General features: G+C 39.9%; 1 protein-coding gene across 2 annotated transcripts in view; it reads left to right on the plus strand.

Moving 5' to 3' along the window:
- LOC127424444 (KN motif and ankyrin repeat domain-containing protein 1-like) overlaps window positions 1-20,224 on the plus strand; it is a 103,416-nt gene that overhangs the window by 35,498 nt on the left and 47,694 nt on the right. For both annotated transcript variants that reach the window (XM_051669689.1, XM_051669681.1), the window contains one exon: window positions 12,228-12,356. In XM_051669689.1, the coding sequence (XP_051525649.1) occupies window positions 12,320-12,356 (37 nt within the window). In that variant the 5' untranslated portion in view covers window positions 12,228-12,319. The remainder of the gene's footprint in view (window positions 1-12,227; window positions 12,357-20,224) is intronic.

Below are 20,224 nucleotides of genomic sequence, written 5' to 3' on the forward strand. Positions count from 1 at the left end.
TTTCTGTTAACGGGTCTGTGGCTATGATTAAGACATATTTTCTCTTCAGGGTTCAAATGATTCATTATATTTAGCTGACCTAGATCAGGTTTAGGACCATTCAGTCAGATTTTCTGTTTAGAACGGTGCTTCTTGTGCATTAGTCACTTTCGTTCAAGGATATTGCATTCACAGTATAGGGTTTGACTTTTCCAGCAAGTGGATGTTGAGTTCTTGGAATACTCTGGATACTCATGATTCAGATGATCAGTTAATTACAGTGTGGTTGAATTATTATTATTATTATTATTATTATTATTATTAATAATTAGTTGACATATGATTTTTGGGAAGCTGACATCCTGAATGTCCTGCATTGTCATGCTAAAAAGAAAAGTGGTTTGCTAATTCTTTTATCATTCTTGGAGTTTTGTGACCTTATATTAAATGAGAGATTTTATGGAATATCTGTATTTGAAAGATTGATTTGTCACACCACAGGACCATTTAAAAATAAACTAGGAGTGTTTATACAAAATACACAACCTAAAATCTTGATAAAAAAAAATTGTGGACATGTTATGCCTTATAACTACCTAATTATTTGATATACCACTGTAGTGCTCTTTGATTACATTGCAGTGTTTTTTTTTTTTTTTTTTTACTTGCATATAAAGGTTATTTTAATAGATTTTGCATTCCTTATGCTTTCTATCTCTGAGAAAACAGAAAGATACCCCCTGTGCTTGTCATGATAAAGATTTGAAGCTGGATTTGGAAGTAGGGGGATCGGCATGGTGGTTGTAAGTAATGGTTGGGGGCATTTGAGCCCGGGTCAAGCCTTTGGCTCCCCTGCCAAAAGCTAACGCAAATGCACAGGTGTGTTCAGCCCCCCTTTTTCTGAATTATTTTCTGACTCATTCAAAGCTTAGTGCTATAATGAGATTCAGATGCCTGCGTTCATGGTCAAGTTGTCACGTGCAAATTCCCTTCCTTCCCAACTCTTGTCTTTATAATAATGGTGCCTACTGGTGGGAAGGCAAAAATTGTGTTTGAGTGTAAATTGGGAAGTTTATCTGCTACAAACTATAACATGTGGGCAAGATTATCAGTCCCTTATTTGTGTGGGAGTTCAAATTTTTTTTTTTTTAGTGTCTTTCCAATATGTAGTTGGCAAGTTGAGTGTGAAAGTGGCATTTTGAAATTTAAAAGTGAAGTGTGTATTTTTTTTTATTTTTATTTATTTTTTTATTTTTTTTATCCCAGCTTAATATGCAGAGATAATTATAAAGAAGCTATTATTAGGTTGATTCACCCAAAAAGTGTAAACACTTTAGCTCTGTGGTGCAATCAAAACATTGCTCCATTTATTTGAGAATTCCAGCCAGACACAGAAACATTGGCTTAACCAATCATTTCCAACCAAGTCCAGATGCAAGTTGAAAAAATGAGTAAAGAGAACTGCCTTCTTTTCTACGGAAGATTGTTAATTTTGCGGCTACGAAGACTGTTAATTTTGCGGCTATAGCCTTCTGTAGAAAAGAAGCCAGTTCTCTTTACTCATTTTTTTCAACTTGCATCTGGACTTGTAAAAAAATAATATATATACACAGACGAAGACGATGATGAAGTGAGAACCCAAGTGCAGTTTATCTACAACGTGAAATCCAAAAAACTTGAATACAAAACAAACATAAACGACTTGATAACGTTACACCAAAACAATACTTGACAAAAGACAATGGCAAACATGAGGGCAATGACAATGACAACCAATCACAAGACCAAACTAATAACAAGATAATCAAACTATGAACCAATGAAAACAAGACACATGAACAGGGGAAACACATGACAGGATCACATGAGGGAACAGGAAATCACATGACGTGAAACACATGACTATAAAACAGGAACTAAACTTCCCAAATAAAAGACATGAACACAAAACATGAGCAAAACACATTTAAACATGACATATCCCCCCCACAAGGGGTGGCTCCCAATGCCCAAACACAAACAAACAAATAATAGTGTTCAATAGGGAGCTGGGGGGGGGGGGGTGGTCCTTGAAACATGGCCTGGCGAGACAGGGCGTGGAGCATGAGACCAGGGCGGGGCCATGGAAGGTGGAGCTGTGAGAGGCTCGAGGGGCGAAACTGGGGGAACTTGGAGCCCGGAGAGTAGCTGAAGGCTCGAAGGGCCATGGTGGAGCTGGAGGCTCGGAGGACCAAGGCAACGCCGGAGGTTCGGAGGACCAAGGCAGAGCTGGGGGATTGGAAGACTGAGGTGGAGACTGTGGGGCTGAGGACCAAGGCAGAGCCGTAGGATCGGAGAGCCAAGCCACAGCTGGAGGATCGGAGAGCCAAGGCACAGCTGGAGGGACGAGGAACCCCGGTGAAGCCGATAGGCTGGAGGACCGCGGTGGAGCCGAGGGATCAAAGGGCCAAGGTGGAGTCCAGGGCTCGGAGGGTCTAGGCGGAGTCGGAGGGTCGGAAGTTCCCCTTGTCTGAGATGTCACAGGGGGGCGATGGCCGAGCCGGTGACTTGGGGGGAACCGGCTGATCAGGAGAACTCAGGGTGGGCACAAGGGCGGGAACCAACTCCAGGTCTAATAGCCCAGTGATAGCTGGCTCTGGGACGGATGAGGCTTGCAACGCTGGTTCGTTGGCCGTGGCAGGTGTGGGCGTTGGCTCGTTGGCCGTAGCAGGCATGGGCATTGGCTCGTGGACCAGAGGCGAGCCTGTGACGTCATGGAGCAGACTGAAGCTTGGCTATGACATGGCATGGAGCAGACTCATGCGTGGCTATGACATGGCATGGAGCAGACTGAGGATCCGGGGCAGAAGGTGGCGCAAGCTCTGCGACCATGACGTGGCACTCTGGCTTGGCGATCATGACGTGGACCCTGGCTCGGCAACCATGACGTGGGACCCTGGCTCGGCGACCATGCCGGTGGATGGCTCTGACATGGCAGTCTCTGTAGAAGTGCATAGTTCCTCATCAGCCACTCCTACAGTGAAAGATGAACCGCTCAGTTGTAGGGCTAAATCCATGTATTGAGCCAGATTGAGGGTAATCCGACCATCAGGCATCATGGAGGAGACTGGCTCATTTAGCCCAAAGCGGAAGCAGTCTTTGAGGACAATATCAATATCAAGTCCACCATGTAGCAAAGTCCACAAAACTCCTCGAAATAATCCTCCAGGGGACGATTCCCCTGACGTAGGCACATGAGCTGAACTGCTGGGTTCATAGTAGGTCAGGTATTCTGTAACATTGGCTGGCAATGATGGGCAGACAGGAGCAGACGTAGACGATGATGAATTGAGAATCCAAGTGCAGTTTATTTACAACGTGAAATCCAAAAAACGTGAATACAAAACCAATATAAATGACTTGACATGACAACGTTACACCAAAACAATACTTGACAAAAGACAATGGCAAACATGAGGGCTTAAATACATTGACATGGGCAAACACATGCAGTGACAACCAATCACAAGACCAAACTAATAACAAGATAATCAAACAATGAACCAATGAAAACAAGACACATGAATAGGGGAAACACATGACAGGATCACATGAGGGAACAGGAAATCACATGACATGAAACATGACTATAAAACAGGAACTAAACTTCCAAAATAAAAGACATGAACACAAAACATGAACAAAACACATTTAAACGTGACATTCAGAGAATATACTTTATCTTGGGCATAAACCTCAATTTATATTTATGCAAAAAAAAAAAAAAAAAAAAAAAAAACTTTGATTGTCTTAAGTAAATTGATTTTGTTTTAAAGGGGTAGTTCACCCAAAAATGACAATTCTGTCACTGTTTACTCACCCTTATGTTGTTTTAAACCTGTACGAACTTCTTCTGTGGAACACAAATAGCTACGTTAGCCTCAGTCACTATTCACTTTAATTGTATGGAAAAAGATGCAATGAAAGTGAATGGTGACTTTGTGTTTCACGGAACAAAGAGGCTACGTTCACACAGTCAGTGCTTGGGATTTACAACCGCATTTACTTACAGGTGTGAGTCTTGAAATGCCCTGTTCATACAACAGCTTAAAGTAATGGCTTGAATGCTGTCTGTATGAATGAACAACCAAAGTCACAACTCTATTTTAACAGCTGTATCCAGAGAGACAGTGACTGAAGTAAATATTAAAGATGGTGGTGTCCATAACACTGGCATGTCTTTTCACAATTGACTCCACGTTATTAAATAATAAAGTCCAAAAGAGGGACAGGTTCATCCATCAGATCATAATTAACCGAAAGCAGCTTTGAATGCTTTTTAACCACATGCAGAGCGCAGCTTTTGTTTCGCGTGGCTCGTGCCTGTGAGCAGCTGGTGGAAAACATCGGTTGGATATTCGGATAACACAGCTCACATCTCCGTGAGTTAACGAAACCCCACATAAAACACGGGACACACTCGTGTACAGTGCAGCATGGCCCTCTCAAATTATATGACATGACTAACAACTAGTTGTCCACATACAGTTCTGTTCACACAGCACAGGTTTGCAGAGAATGCGTAAATAACTGTCCTGTGTATGAACGCAACCGTATTAAGCACTCAAAACAGGTCTGACAACTGTATTCTGCTGCTGTGTGAACATGGCCAGAAAGTCATATGGGTTGGAACAACAAGAGGGTGTGTAAATGGGCTAGCTATTCCTTTAAGAATGTTTGGATATTTTTACTGGAAACGAGACAAAAATACTGATTAAGATAATTTTGTGTTTTTCATACATTTTTCATTTGTTATCGTTTTCGTTATCTTTCACTTTGATGTTTAGGTCCCACTGACCTGCTCGAGTTCATTAGAACACCTATCCTTGCTGTAAGTTGTGGACTGTTATAGATCCAGTGACGTGACTGGGACAGGCCATGCCACATGTGTCCAGGGGGGTTATTTATGGCCTCTGCATTTGTGGTATGAGCATCTCCATTTGTTTGTGTGAAGAGGCTTGTCCTCACGAATATTTAAGTATTTACTTTACCAACAAGGTGTTCCTCAACATACAAGAAGAGGGAGTAACCTTGAGTGAGTAAGAATTAAGAAACACACCTGTCACTATCTTGCTTCTATCTGTATGAATCATCTACTTGCAAATACACGTCAACATGTACTGGGCTGACCCTTTTTGATATTAACAAGCAACCTCGTTGGTGCCATTTTGCCGGTAGACTTGACAATGTACGAGTGTTTGTTTAGACGACATCATCTCCTTTTCACTGGTTAAATGGTGCTGACCGTGGTTGCTAACCTGACTAACACGAATACATCCTTTCCTTTTACAGGACCCAAGTCGTTCGGGTGACATCTGAGCAAGTAAGCTAAACTTAGCTGTAAAACACTCCATGGTGCATAGACACTGTGGTTATACTGTAGGTGACTGCAAAGCCATAGTCACACCATTCTCTGTACCTACATATTTGAACAGTTTAGGAATGACTGCGCAAGGTAGGTGTACATTTCTCGTCTTGCATATTGCAGCATAAAACCAGGGATATCAGGCTGTTTGTATTTATTTTTTTATTATTTTATTTTATTTTTTTCATAGTTTGCCTTTTTATATACTGATTATTAAAAAGTTAACTCAATTACTTACATTTAAGTCGCAATGTCTTTCTCTGGATTTGAGGTGGCTTTTCTTATTGGTAGCATGCAGCATACCGTAGCATACTGTTGTCGTTTGATGCAGCAGAATTAGCTAGTGCTGCAAACTGATATTTTTAAAAGTTCTTCCATTCTCAGTTTAAAATAACTTGTAATGTATGCTACACAATTATTTTTAATAGCAGTCACTTTTTTCCATCTCTTTATCCACCATAGAAATATGTTTTGACGAGCTCAGAGTTGACTTTTGACAATATTTTTTTCAATTAACTTTGTATAGCTGTGTCTTTGTAGAATGTTTCTCCATTGTTTTCAAACTGAAGTGATTTATCAATGAGCTCTTTTGCTGGAAAAGTTGGCAAGTTCTTTTCTCTCTTCTAGCCAAAAAGTCCAACAAAAAGTATCCAAACTAGTTTTTTTGTTTTGTTTTGTTTTTTGCCTTGGTTAAAGAGTGCCTAATGACATTGCACAGCATTTTTAGGTAGAAACCGCAGTTTGGCTATGAACTTTGGCCATGCTGCATGTGTCTGCAGAAACTAATACATGCAGTTGAGTGTGTTTGTGTTGAAGTTTTTTGTTTCTGTTTGAGTTAGAGGAAATTCCATGACACATCCTGTGTTTCGTAATTCTCAAGACTGGTCCAATCATTGTTTTTTACTAGCTTCGCAAGTCTGTGTTCTTTGGAGAACATGGGAGACCTCCAACTGGTTCTTCTTCCTGCTGTTCTTCCATCAGAGGTTTATGAGGCCCACCACTGATTCTGCTGCACACATGCATGTGCATCACTTAGTCACCGTGTTAAAATGCTTTCTCCTATCCCAGTTTAATATGCAGAGACAGCTATGAGCAGAGCCACTTGGAATCTGCAGTTTCCCTAATAATTGGAATGCCTGTCGTAAACAAAGTTGTACACATCCTCCACTCCTACTGTGTTTATTAGATATTTTTGCAAATTTGATAGTGTCTGTTGGCATTAATAAGATGGTATACTCTTAGCTCCGTTTAAAACATTTCACCATGTTTTAACCCTCCTAATAGTTTAAAAAAAGGCCCTACCTTGTAATTTATTTATTTATTTATTTTTTTGATGATAAAAATTATTTAAAAAACAATTCTCGAGTAATACCAATATAAATGTTTTTTTTTTTTTAAGGGTTTTATGCTATTTTGATCTTATTTACATGTAAATTTCTCAATTTGAAAAGATGGATGTCTGGATAATGAGGCCTTGGCTTGCACCTAAGTGGAAAATGTAATTTTTTTCTTAACTTGGGGTCAGACTCAATTTCTTTTTTTTTAATTATTTTGTGTGTGTGCACATGCGTGCGTGAGTACATGAGTGTGTGTTCTGCATTCTCCTTTCTGGCTGTGTAAGTCTCACCCATTTATGTGTGTGTGTGCATGTGCATGTGTTTGCATGCATGCGTGTGTGCGTGATTTGTGTTGGGTTGTGTGTTCTGCCTTCTGCCAGTATCAGTCTCACCCAATAGTTTCTGTGTTTGTGTGCATGTGTTCTGCATTGTAAATTGCTAATTTATAGATTTTATTTGACACATTTCAGAAAAAATGCTCTGTGTTCAGTGTTTCCCGTAGGATTTTTTCTGCAGTGGTGCTGCTATGTACGTGTCTACGAGCCTGAATTTCTGAAGGCAAACAAAGCCAGTTACTTTTTCCTACAATCAAAGAGCAGATTCTAGAACAGATTTTACAACGAAGAAAAACTGATTGCTTGGTCAATAATAATTATGAAAAGTTGCCATAGTTCCTCCATTAGTGTATTGTAACTGTCACTGGTAAAACCAAGCATGGCTCCTTACTACGATAGTAAGTAACTTTAACAAAACAAACTATGGCATTTTTTGTTATGAAATGAAAGAAACTATACATTTAGAAACTATAAAAACAAAATAGAAATGTTTGAAAACTGACAATTGAAACAGAAATGTATTATTTAATAGGACTATATAAATAATACACAAATATTTAGTATGAATATAACACATGGGTGGTGATGTGTGGGTTGTACAGCCATATAATTTATGTTCTGGTCAGTGTTGTTTATGATGGTGTGCCGTTAAACATGGTTTTAAACTCATTAAATCACCAAGGCAAGAGACACTAAGGGTCTGTTTACACGACAACGTTTCCAACTAAAAACGGAAAACTTTTTATGCGTTTTGACTGTTCATTTACACGACAACGACGTTTTGGGGCCTGAAAACGCAAACTTTTGAAAACGGGTTTCAAAGTGCAAGTTTTTGAAAACAATGCCGTTCTCTTCTACATGTAAACATACAAAAACGAATTTGTGAAAATGATGACGTCATGCGCACGCGTATTACGTGTTCAGTCTATAGGCATGCGCACGAGTTCTTCAAAACAACGCGCGAGACATTCAAAAATACAATGGCGGACTACAGGACTGTGTTTGTGCTGCTCAAGATTTTGAGTTTATTGACGCTTCTCCAGCAAATTGTAGATTTACTGCATCACTACTATGACCAGCGATCACCATCTTCATTGTTTGTATTCACCGCTCTGTGGAAGAATGCTTATGTGCGCAGGCGCATAGTGTTTCTTTACGAAGTGACATCGCCAACTACTGGCCCGGCATGCATAATACAGTGTTTTTAGTCGTTTTTGTGGGTCCGTGTGAACGGGGATCGTTTTGACAGCGTTGTCATCTGTACGTAAAACTTTTCAAAACGCAAAGGAAATTCTTTTCCGTTTTTAGTACATCGCTGTCGTGTAAATGTACACTAAGAGTTTTCATAGGGTTTTTCCACAGCCAAATTCAAATGAGTTTCACGTCTCGCGCAACGTTTCTCACAGCGCTGATTTTAATGATTTGCGCTGCATAATTGAGACTGCTCTACGCTGCTCTGTTCATTGAGCTGGCTGATAATTGATCCGGGTAGTGGCTAGTTCTGTTACGCTCCGTTTTTCTCATATGGAACAGAAAACGGACACATCGCGCATAAACAACAGTATAAGTGTGCAGCTGACTGGTACTGGCAAGTGTGCATCATGGATATTAATGAACCATGTGAAATGTTAATACATAATGGCGGCGCTCCTGAATGCATATAGGGGAAACACTGGTGTTATAGGCTATTGTCTACATTTAATCCGGATACATTTGAAAACAGCGTTTTCGTTTCAATACGCTCTCCGTCCACACTAGCGTTTTCCAAAAGTTGCTCATCCACACTGAAATGTCTGAAAACGCTTACGTCCCTGTACTGCGCATGAATAAAATGTAAGACGCTTTGACATGCGTCATTTCCGTCAGGCGTTTATTTACTTTCCGCCTCTTTGAAACATCGCAGCACTGAGTTTTTTCAATGGACGGACAAACATACCCAGGTGTAATGTAATAGCTCTGCACAATTCTCTGATTATTTTAGACACAGTTTGTCGGGCTAATCCAAACGCATTCGCCATTTTTCGGAGTCTACCTTAGCTAAGTAGTATAGAGTACATGCAACCTTTGTAACAACATCCACCGGTGATCTCAGTCGTGTTGTCTGGCCTTGAATATGAGGTCATAGAAGTTCACTCAGATGATATAGAGTCCCTAGACATCCTAAAGTTCTCATGCCACACCTCGGGCATGATAATTTCATGTACAAAATTATCCCACCATGCACGGGTGTGTCCAGGTCTCACCCAAAATCTCCGCTCCATGTATGGTCTGAAAACGCAACTGTCCTCGCGTTCCACCACTGAACAACAACTGCAAGTAAACATCCCGTCTCCTCTGAAGAAATGTAAGCTGAAGTATGTACAAACTGACATTAATCTTTAACAACGCAATCAAACTGGAGAATAGCCAAAACAACTGCGATACCACATCATCCACCATCTTGTTTTGGACTGAATGAGTCACATGACGGCGTCACATGACTAAAAATGTGTCATCGTTTTCAAAAGCCTCTGTTTTCACAGTCCACACTACAGTGCGAAAACAGCGTTTTCAAATTTATCCACTTTGGATTGCGTTTTCAAAAAGCTCAATTTGCGCGGACAAAAATGGCGTCTCTTTGTGGACGGAAGGCCAAAACGGAGAGAAAAAGATGCGTTTTCAAACGAAAACTTAGTGTGGACAAGGCCATAGTCTCACCACTTCATTTTTTTTGTGTGTGTGTGTGTGTGTGTGTGCGTGTGTGTGTGTTTTACACTCTGGAAGTACCCTTTGTTTCTGTGCGTGTTTTTATATATCATGGCCGATTTATACTGTAGATTCTATTTCACAAATACCCTCCCAACATTTTTTTTTTTTAAATTGCCCGTTCATTTCCTATGGCCTGTCAATTTTGACCATAGGTGAAAGGTGTCGCTTTTTTTTATGACCACTTAGACCTATAGAATCAGGTCAATTTGTGTGTGTGTGTGTGTGTGTGTGTGTGTGTTCAGGTAGCAAGTGGGAGCAAAGTCACCATGTCTTGTACCTATCAGATAAAGGAAACCTTTTTTTATTAAATCTGAAAACTCAATTCCGGTAAAAAATGACAGAAATTAATGGGAGGGTTACTAAATCCCACAGAATTCCGCTGATTTCCCCTATAATTCAGTGTGGAAAAGAATTAAATCCAGCATTATGGGCTATTAGTTCTTGATGTTGCCCATGCTATTTCAACAGTGCGCTAAGGGGCCATTCAGACTAAATACGTTCTTGTGCTAAAAAAGCTTGTTGCAGTGCGCAGAACACGGTTGTCTCAAGACAAAAATATTTTTTAACCTGACATGGCATCGGAAGAAACACGGCTCTCCGGCACTCTGGTGCAAGATGCTTTAAAACAGCGAGACACAATGCAATGGTCGAAGACCTCCATCCAGCGCTTGTTTACATAGAACAATGGTAAAACAGCGCAGATGGACACAAAAACGCATTCTGTGTGAGTGCACCCTAAGATGCACAACTTCTCCTTCACACAAACAAATCCTTTTCTTGTTTTAGCATTTGAATTAATATATAGTTTGTGGTGGTTGCAAATGGTGAGATGGTTGCCCCACATTTCGGATCTTTATTTGGCCTTATTGCTTTTGAAGTTGTTCCATGTTTAGTTCCTTCCAGTCTCAGTGCTAATTTAAAATCGAGCACTGCCTCATTGGAGAGCATTTATAAGGTTAAATAGTTCTCTACTTTGCTGAGAGATAAGACTATCTGTGACTTGGTTTTTCAGTACATGTTAATTCTCTTTTAGCCTAAATTGAAAGACAAGGTGATTTCAAAATGCTCACCATTTGAATGTTAGACTTCTATTTGTTGTTAAATATTAAATAACCTCAATGAAAGCTTATGGTTTGGTTAAGCTACCCACAAGGTTATGCACACAAGCTCCGTATTGCAACACTAGGTTCATCACCAGTTTATCTGATCTAACCCATGTTTTGTATTATTAACTTCACCTTGACTTTAGCCCTTTTGATTGTTTATGAACAATGTTGTGACGAGGAGGAGGGCGGGGCCGGGCCGTGAGTGTGCACGGCCGGCCCCCAATTGGGCTAAGCAGCGAGGAGAGTGATGAGGCAGAGCCGGATGCGGCAGTTCAAGAGAGGGAGAGAGAGAGCCACACACAGCTGCCGTGTGTGTTTATGTTTGTGTCTTAAGTTTTCATTAAACATTGTTTTGACTGTTCAGCCAGTTCCTGCCACCTCCTTTCCCATCCTTAACCCTGTTACATTGGTCCCGCCGCCTCCTTGCCCATTTTAAACCTTGTTACATTGGTGCCGAAAACCCGGGAAGGAGGAGGGATGCACTGTCGTGGAGCCCTCGCCACTGCCGTCTGCCTGGACATGGAGGAACGGCTGCTGTCCGCGAGGGGAGGAGGAGCTGCTCACTGCCGGCCGCCTGGAGCGGTGGAGCTGCTGCCAGGGGTGGAGGGGCTCGCTACCAGCTGGCAGAATGTGGAGGGGCGTTCCATCTGCCAGGGCGCGGAGGACTTGCTCCGGTCTGCCTGGGGAGGAGCGGCTTTTGTCCACCAGAGGGTGGAGGAGTGGTCGAGGACCAGGCGATGGCATGTCTGGGAACTGGCGAGCAATTTTTTTTCTCTCTCTCTCTCACACTGTCACTCCGCCTTGCACTTTCCCTCTCCTCTTTTCCCTCCCCTTGTCTCCATCCCAGGTCTCGAAAGGCATGTAAAGCCTGCCGGCAGGTGCAGCCGTAAGGCCGGGGGGGGGGTTGTATGTCATGTCGGGGATTCCCCGGCCTGAGGCAAAGGAGGGAGGAGTGTGACGAGTAGGAGGGTGGGGCTGGGCCGTGAGTGCACACGGCCGGCCCCCAATCGGGCTAATCAGCTGAGGAGAGGGATAAGACCGAGCCGGATGCGGTAGTTCGAGAGAGAGAGAGCCACACACAGCTGCCGTGTGTTTATGTTTGTTTCTTAAGTTTTCATTAAACATTATTTTGACTGTTCAGCCGGTTCCCCCCGCCTCCTTTCCCATCCTTAACCCTGTTACAAATGTATATTTCAGATTACAAATATTCCCCACAAATTTGTCTTCCTCTTAAACCTAGTCAAGTCATTATATCAGTGTGAATTATGCATGTGGTATTGTGTCTGACATTTTTGTGTTGTATTGTTGTTTTGTCCAGTTTGCAGGTTGCATGGCAAGCTGATTCGATGCATGCCATTTGCATGAGTGCACTCAGGCCCTTTGTGAGATTTCGAGCGAGTGGCTGCAGTCATGGCCCAAACTATGCCCTTAAACAGCAATGCCTCAGGTAACACCCCTTCCTTTTAATTATGTGTGACTGTCTGTTCTGTTCTCTAATGAATCATCAGGGTTTATGCCAAAAATTGTTCTCTGATATCTCTGACAAGTAAATACCCAAGTGAGTATTAGGTACAATGGCCCCAAAAATATTTGGATACCTAAGCAACACTTAAAATGTCTGCATGTCTTCTCATCTCCAAGTGGCAATTATTTTAAAGAAAGATCACACTTTTAAGATGAAGTTTTTTAGGTTTCAAATGATAGTTGAAGTCAGAAGTTTACATACACTTAGGTTGAAGATTAAAACTCATTTTTTAACCACTTAACCACTTTCATATTAGCAAACTATAGTTTTGGCAAGTCGTTTTTGATATCTACTTTGTGCGTGACATGAGTAATTTTTCCAACAATTGTTTACAGACAGATTGTCACAATTCCAATGGGTCAGAAGTTTACATACACTAAGTTAACTGTGCCTTTAAAATTCCAGAAAATTATGTCAAGCCTTTGGCAATTAGCCAATTAGCTTATGATAGGCTAATTGGAGTCAATTGGAGGTGAACCTGTGGATGTATTTTAAGGCCTAGCTTCAAACTCAGTGCCTCTTTGCTTGACATTATGGGAAAATCAAAAAAAATCAGCTAAGACCTCAGAAAAACAATTGTGGACCTCCACAAGTCTGCGAGCAATTTCCAAATGCCTGAAGATACCACATTCATCTGTACAAACAATAGTACGCAAGTATAAACACCATGGGACCACGCAGCCATCATACCACTCAGGAAGTTGACGCATTCTGTCTCTTATAGATGAACATAGTTTGGGGCGAAAAGTGCAAATCATTCCCAGAACAACTGCAAAAGACCTTGTGAAGATGCTGGAGGAAACAGGTAGACAAGTATCTATATCCACAGTAAAACGAGTCTTATATCAACATAACCTGAAAGGCTGCTCAGCAAGGAAGAAGCCACTGCTCCAAAACCTGCATAAAAAAGCCAGACTACAGTTTGCAAGTGCACAAAGATCTTACTTTTTGGAGAAATGTCCTCTGGTCTGGTGAAACAAAAATTTAACTGTTTGGCCATAATGACCGTCGTTATGTTTGGAGGAAAAAGGGTGAGGCTTGCAAGCCAAAGATCACCATCCCAACCGTGAAGCATGGGGGTGGCAGCATCATGTTGTGGGGGTGCTTTGCTGCAGGAGGGACTGGTGCACTTCACAAAATAGATGACATCATGAGGAAGGAAACTGATGTGGATATATTGAAGCAACATCTCAAGACATCAGCCAGGAAGTTAAAGATCTGTTGGAATTTTGGTAGTATAAATGTACACGGTATGGATTAAAGTGTCCGCATACCTTCCCCATAATATGTAAGGAATTAGCCACATTTGACCACCATTATAAGAAGGATAAATGACAAATGATCAGACTAGAAATCTGAATAAAATTTAATACTATTAAAATTTAATACTACGGCTTGTTGTATCTGCTCACAATTTATATTTAAGGAATTAGCTTAATAAAGGCATTATGAATAATTCACTTATTGGAGTAATACTATTCTCATGGCTTGTTGAAAATAATATCCCAAATATGTTAGATATAGTTAGCTTCAGAGCACAGATCTTTGAAAAATCAAGTAACGAGATTATTTATCAAAATATACCACAGTCAAATTAACTTTGAAAACCAGTAAGACTTTATTTCTAATCTACAACATAAAACTAACTAACACATAATTATTAGTTACTAACTAACTCAAATTATATTAAAGAGACACCAGTACATTCAGCAAAAGTCTGAAGTTGTACTTGTGTTTCCTTGCATTGCTTTGGTTCTTTGGCTGTGTCAGTAGAAATTCTGGTTGTTCCATCGATGTTTTGGACCTCTGTTAAGATTGTGGACAATTTGTAGCTGGAATGATGAGGTGGCTTTGAAGCGAGGCCTCCCGCGAGGGAGACTCGCGACTCCCGTCACGTGTGTCGTAGAGCAGAGAGTGAGCAGAGCTTCCTCAGAACTTTGCATTCCAAGCTTTTCTGGACTCTACATTGTGCGAAGAGGGGCACCAGAGCGAGGGCTAAGAGCCACGAGGGCAAGAGCGCAGAGGATGAAGAGAGCTGAAGAGGAAGACAGTGTTTGTCTGAGGCAGTGAGGATTTGTACTGTTGAGATTGGCCGCACCCCAAAGAGCCAATCAGAAGTGTCTTTTCTGATACCATGTGATCATCTGTCTGTCCCTCCACCTGAAAGGGGTTAATGTTCCTTTGTCCCGTTTCCCACTCGATAAAGTACATTTTAATCGTACATTATATATATCTCGGATACAACTGAATATATCAAAAATTAATTAACATAAAAATTCCTGAAATGCAGAAAGAATCTCAACGATAATAAATGTGATGTGCTTGTTATGAATGGTTACCATTCTAGTAAAATGCCATGAATAAAACAAGATTAAAGATTATAATCAATTTGTCAGTTAGAAAAGTGATTACAGGTCATAACAACATCATTTTCAGAATTATCTAGCAAGGCTAGGTATTGTGTAAATTTTGGTACAAAAAGGGAGAATCTGTGCATTTTATAGGGTTAAATCTGCGAAGTACTGTGACTTTGTGTGAAATGTTCATGGATTAAGATGAGATATCCTACAAAAGAGTTCAAAGGGATCCTTCCAAAGACAGTAAGACAGTTTTCAAGCTCTCTCATCTCGTACAGAGTTTTAGCATGTGACACAGGAAATGTTTCATTTTAAATGTGTCAAATTGGTTAAATCGAAGGACAAATGAGTATCTTAGCTTTCCATGAGGTTTCCATGGTGACGGTCTTTTATCTATCTCTTGGAATGTGTGTGCCAGTTGTGGGGGGTTTTCCTAGGAGTGTGGAAATAAGATCCATCTGAGGTCTTTTGGGAGTCTCTTGCAGATGGTCGATAACCATTAAGTTCAAGGTATTCCTTATTTATGACATGGAGAGGAAGAATCTTGGTGTGTCTACAGAACTCTTCTTTGTTCTCAAGACGGTCAACATTAGCCTCGACACCAGTCCGCATTCCTGGTTTCTTAGTTTAATAACTTGGAGGTAATATCAGCATAGCTCCTGGATCCAAATAATTCAATTCAGCATGGAGATTGGTAATTCTTCTGCCCATAAGATCCTACAGCTTGGTTGCAAATGGGTCTTCCAAATGGACAATGACCCCAAGCATACCATCAAAGTTGTGGCAAAAGAAGCTTGTGGAAGGCTACCCAAAATGTTTGACCCAATTAAAAACAATTTAAAGGCAATGCTACCAAATGCTAACAAAGTGTATGTAAACTTCTGACCCACTGGGAATGTGATGAAATAAATAAAAGCTGAAATAAATCATTCTCTACTATTATTCTGACATTTCACATTCTTAAAATAGTGATCCTAACTGACCTAAGACAGGGAATGTTTTCTACGATTAAATGTCAGGAAATGTGAAAAACTGAGTTTAAATGTATTTGGCTAAGGTGTATGTAAACTGCTGACTCAAAATATTTTTTTTTTATGGTAATCAATATTATGCTACAGATGTTGTCGATTGAGCTTAACTTGTACTGACCACGGAATATTCCTTTAAGTGTCTGAAAGTAATCAAACACTTTTTGGAGCCACTGCACATAAACTACCAGGTAACACCCATATAAACCCATTTTCGAGTATGTATGCGACACCAACTTTCGCGCCTCTTATAACTGTTGACTGGCGAGGAGGTTGGGTGGGGGGGTACGATTCGCCCCCTTTAGTGAGCCGCCGGCACCCCTATGCGTTGCATTGCTTATATGTTTTTTGAGTCTCTGACTACACACAACAAGGTTATACAGTATCAGACACTTATGAGCTACGAGGCATGTAAGTGCTTATCGGGGTTAGAAAGTATATTTAAAAAGGTTTTTAATGTAGAGCAGTGCTTAAGGATACAAGCCCACAATTCCTGCACATTTCCTCAGCATGCTGTAAAATATTTCATGTCAGCCTTGCCAGCTCTGAGCACACAACCACAGCTTCAACACATTCCTTTAGACATTCTTCCTTGCAATTAAGTGAAAGAGCAACAATGCGAGTTATAAAAAAATAACTCTCAGCTGTTATTTCTATAGCTTTTATGTTGACTTATACAGTGAAAATAAATAGGATTAATGGGGTTTGCTCCTTTTTTCAGTCTTAGGCTGGTTTTAAGTTGTTTTTTCAGCAGGGCATACTGGACTAAGCTGGTTTGCAGTCTTAACTAGTTCTAGCTGGTCTGCCAGCCTACAGATGGTATTCAGCAAACCAGATCAACATAGGAGACCAGCTAAGACCAGCAAACCATCTTGGGCTGGTTTAAGCTTTTATTTTTCAGCAGGGTGTTTGTGCACTATGTAGCCAACTTGTGTTAACAAAAGATCATTTTATATGACCTTATATCTTAAGGAGGCATGTTATTATGAAAAACAGATTGTGGAAATCTGCTTAATAAACCTGCACAGTCAATATATAGCTTATGAATAAAATTTTATATATTCTGCATGTTTTGGTTGTCTCATCACACACTCAGCTTTGATGTTTACACAATGAAATTCAGGTCAGAAACAGTCTAAACGAGATTTTGTGTTGTCTTGGACCCTTTCCATATGGTGGCTCTACAGCAAGGTAAGGCCAGAGCACTTGGTGTTTGAACAAGGCTACCAAGCTGTGCCATTATGAAGTCTAGAAATCTCACTGATTAGCATGTCAAGATAGCAGGGCTAATGAATGTGCTAAACTTTTGGACACACAGTTAAACAACAGTTACAACAGTCGTCTCTCTCCAACAACGTGGATCCTTATTAATCTTTAAAACACATTATTTTATGTGTCGGCCCTCTGAAAGGTCTGTATGCTTTCAACCTGATAGTGTACACACTTCAAAAAGTATTGATGTATTAAAATTGTGTGTTTTTAAAGCCTTTGAATGTGTGAAATATTCTGTATCAGCGCCTAATCCATTTTAGTGCTGTACATGTCTCGGCTACAAGTGTTTCAAAGACCCCATTAAATCACAAAAGTTTTTTGGCTTTTAGTCCACAAATATAAATTTGAGGTCATCTATAGGCTAGGTGTTTAAAATGAACATTTGTCTGATATACAGTCTCTCCTCCAGCAAGATACATTTTCTCTTCTCAGTTTCTTCTTCAGCAAAATGGATCAAAACTTTGGAACTATTTTTCTTTGTTTTGCTTCATTTGAAACTTGCTTTATTTTCATTAGGGATCTCAAAAAGACAAAATAACATATTGTGTCTAAAATGTAAGTTGCTCAAAATAGCTATTTAATATTGCTCAAATGAAGAGTAAAATAGGACTGTGATTGTATATTTGAAATGTATTGTCTACAAAAATGCCTTCTCTTTCAAACCCGTTCTTTCAGATATTTTTGGTTTTAGGTACTGTTAATATTGACTGGAGTGGCTTTGTTCTGGGATGTGCAGGTTTAGTTCACATGAATAGATCTGTTCTTGTTCCGTTGCTTTCATTCTGTCCGTTTGCTCTAGCACTATTCTTAGAGAGGCTGTTCTTATGCTCTGAATCTGTTCCAGCATTGTTGTTGTGCTTGTTTAATGGGCCTATATGTTTGTTAGTGTGGTCCTGAGATGATGTGGACATGTGGGATAATTAAACTGGAAGGCTGACGTGGTTTCCATGGGCCGGGTCAGGAAATACCAGGCCAGAGTGAGAAAAAGGGGCTCTGTTTTCTGTTTTCTATGTGTGTGTGTGTGTGTTTGAGAGAAGACCATAAGTGCTAGCCTGCTACAGTACTGCTTGTCCAACTGCTGTCCTAGTAAGTCACAAAACCGTATTATATTTAGTGCTTTAAGGATTTAGAGATGGCTGCATATTGTCTGTATGCCCACTGTTGTAGTTATTGAATTACTGATATTCATGTCAGTGAAAAAGGACATTCTGTAACTGTGGTTTGCTTCTTTGGTGGATGGGAATTTGCAAGCATGTTCAAGGAAATTGGATTTGTTTTTTGTCAGGTTCAAAAGTGGCACACTTAGTTTACGTCATGGGTTATTTTTGAAAAGGTTTTCCATTTGAGGGTCTTGTACAAAAGGTATTTTGTGGAAAAACATGCTATTCAGGCAACAGCATGCCCCCATGTCCTGTTCTAATGCATCAAAGGATTATCCCGTAATTTGCTATATTCTGAAGTTTCGCCAGCATTGTTAATGTATTTGGACTGTTTGAAGCCAACTGGCATTGAAAAGAGTTGGGGGCAGTTAAAACAGACAGTTTTCTGAAATGCCTTCTGAAAGACACTGACATGTTCCAGGTACATATTTGAAAGATGACAGAAATATCCATGTCCACAAGCTGCAGTTGGGGCTGCCAGACTTCTGTCTGTATAAACTGGGGGTTGGAGTTCATAGTTTTTCATTTTAAATACAGTGCTTGCAAGGCAGCATTGTACTGATATTCCTTTAACTTTGTGTTTAGGGGTTTGTTCATAACAAATTTTAAACTTCTGCAATTAATTCAGCTTGAACAGCTTGACTTCATTTAAACTTTGTTTTGTAGACTATTTCAGCCTGAAAGGAATATTCCGGGTTCAATACAAGTTAAGCTCAATCGACAGCATTTGTGGCATAATATTGATTACCACAAAAATTTATTTTGACTTGCCCCTCCTTTTCTTTAAAAAAAGCTAAAATCCGGGATACAATGAGGCAGTTACAATGGAAGTGAATGGGGTCAATTTCTGAACGATTAAATACTCACCTTTTCAAAAGTATAGCCACAAGACATAAACAGTATGCGTGTTAACATAATTTTAATGTGATAAAATCACTTACTAACCTTTTCTGTGTAAAGTTATTACTCATTTTACAACTTCATTGCCATGATGATGTATTGTCAACAAACCCTAAAATGACTGTAAATATAACAATTTAAGCAACTTTACAGCTCAAATAATGCACAAGTTTTAACAGAAGAATTAATGTAAGTGCTTTTATAAAATTATAAGCTTCATATTTCTGCTTTCAAACCCTCCCAAAATAGGCCCCATTCACTTCCATTGTAAGTGCCCCACTGTAACCTCCAATTTGACATTTTGTAAAGAAAAGGAGGGACAAGTCTAAATTGTTTATGGTAATCAACATTATGCAACAAATGTTGTCGATTGAGCTTAACTTGCATTGAACCCGGAATATTCCTTTTTTGAGTGGTCTTTTTGGTTTTTGTAAACTTTATTCTTTGTTAGAAATTTAAGATTGAAGTTTGAAAATCTCCCATTGACACATTGTTCAGCATTCAAAATGTAGCCAACAGCATATTGAATTGCGATTGGTCTTGTCTTGCATACATTTAACCATTTATAGCTTTGTTTACACTGTACAGTGACTAAGAGTTGATCTTTGTGTGCATCCATTTGAAAAAAAGATGTGTGCTGGCTGTCATGATTATGACAAAGCAGCATTGATGCAGCATTGTTATCATTAGCACAGAACCAAAGCTGTGTAAAAAATAAATCCTAGTGTTCATGCAAACATATTGTCTATGTAAAATAGGGGTTAGCTCTGAGTTCAATAGATTCTGTCTGAGAAATGGCTGGTGCCTGGTGTGAAAACTATATAATTTTTTCTAAGATTTAAAAAAAGCCCTTTTTTGGATGTCTCTTTGGAGAGGTCTATATCTTTCATGTCAAACATACATAAATCAGTGTTTTGCAAATCAAAGCCTACATGGAAGATTGTTTTTATTCCACATCATGAATTTGGTCATCAAGGCTAAACAGTGAACTAGGCATCTCTCTCTTTTATTTATTTATTTATGTTATTCCTAACATTTAGCAGATTATCTTGCATAAGATGATTCTCAGACTC

Source organism: Myxocyprinus asiaticus, chromosome 3 (assembly GCF_019703515.2).
Source record: "Myxocyprinus asiaticus isolate MX2 ecotype Aquarium Trade chromosome 3, UBuf_Myxa_2, whole genome shotgun sequence".
In the NCBI taxonomy this organism is placed as follows: domain Eukaryota; kingdom Metazoa; phylum Chordata; class Actinopteri; order Cypriniformes; family Catostomidae; genus Myxocyprinus; species Myxocyprinus asiaticus.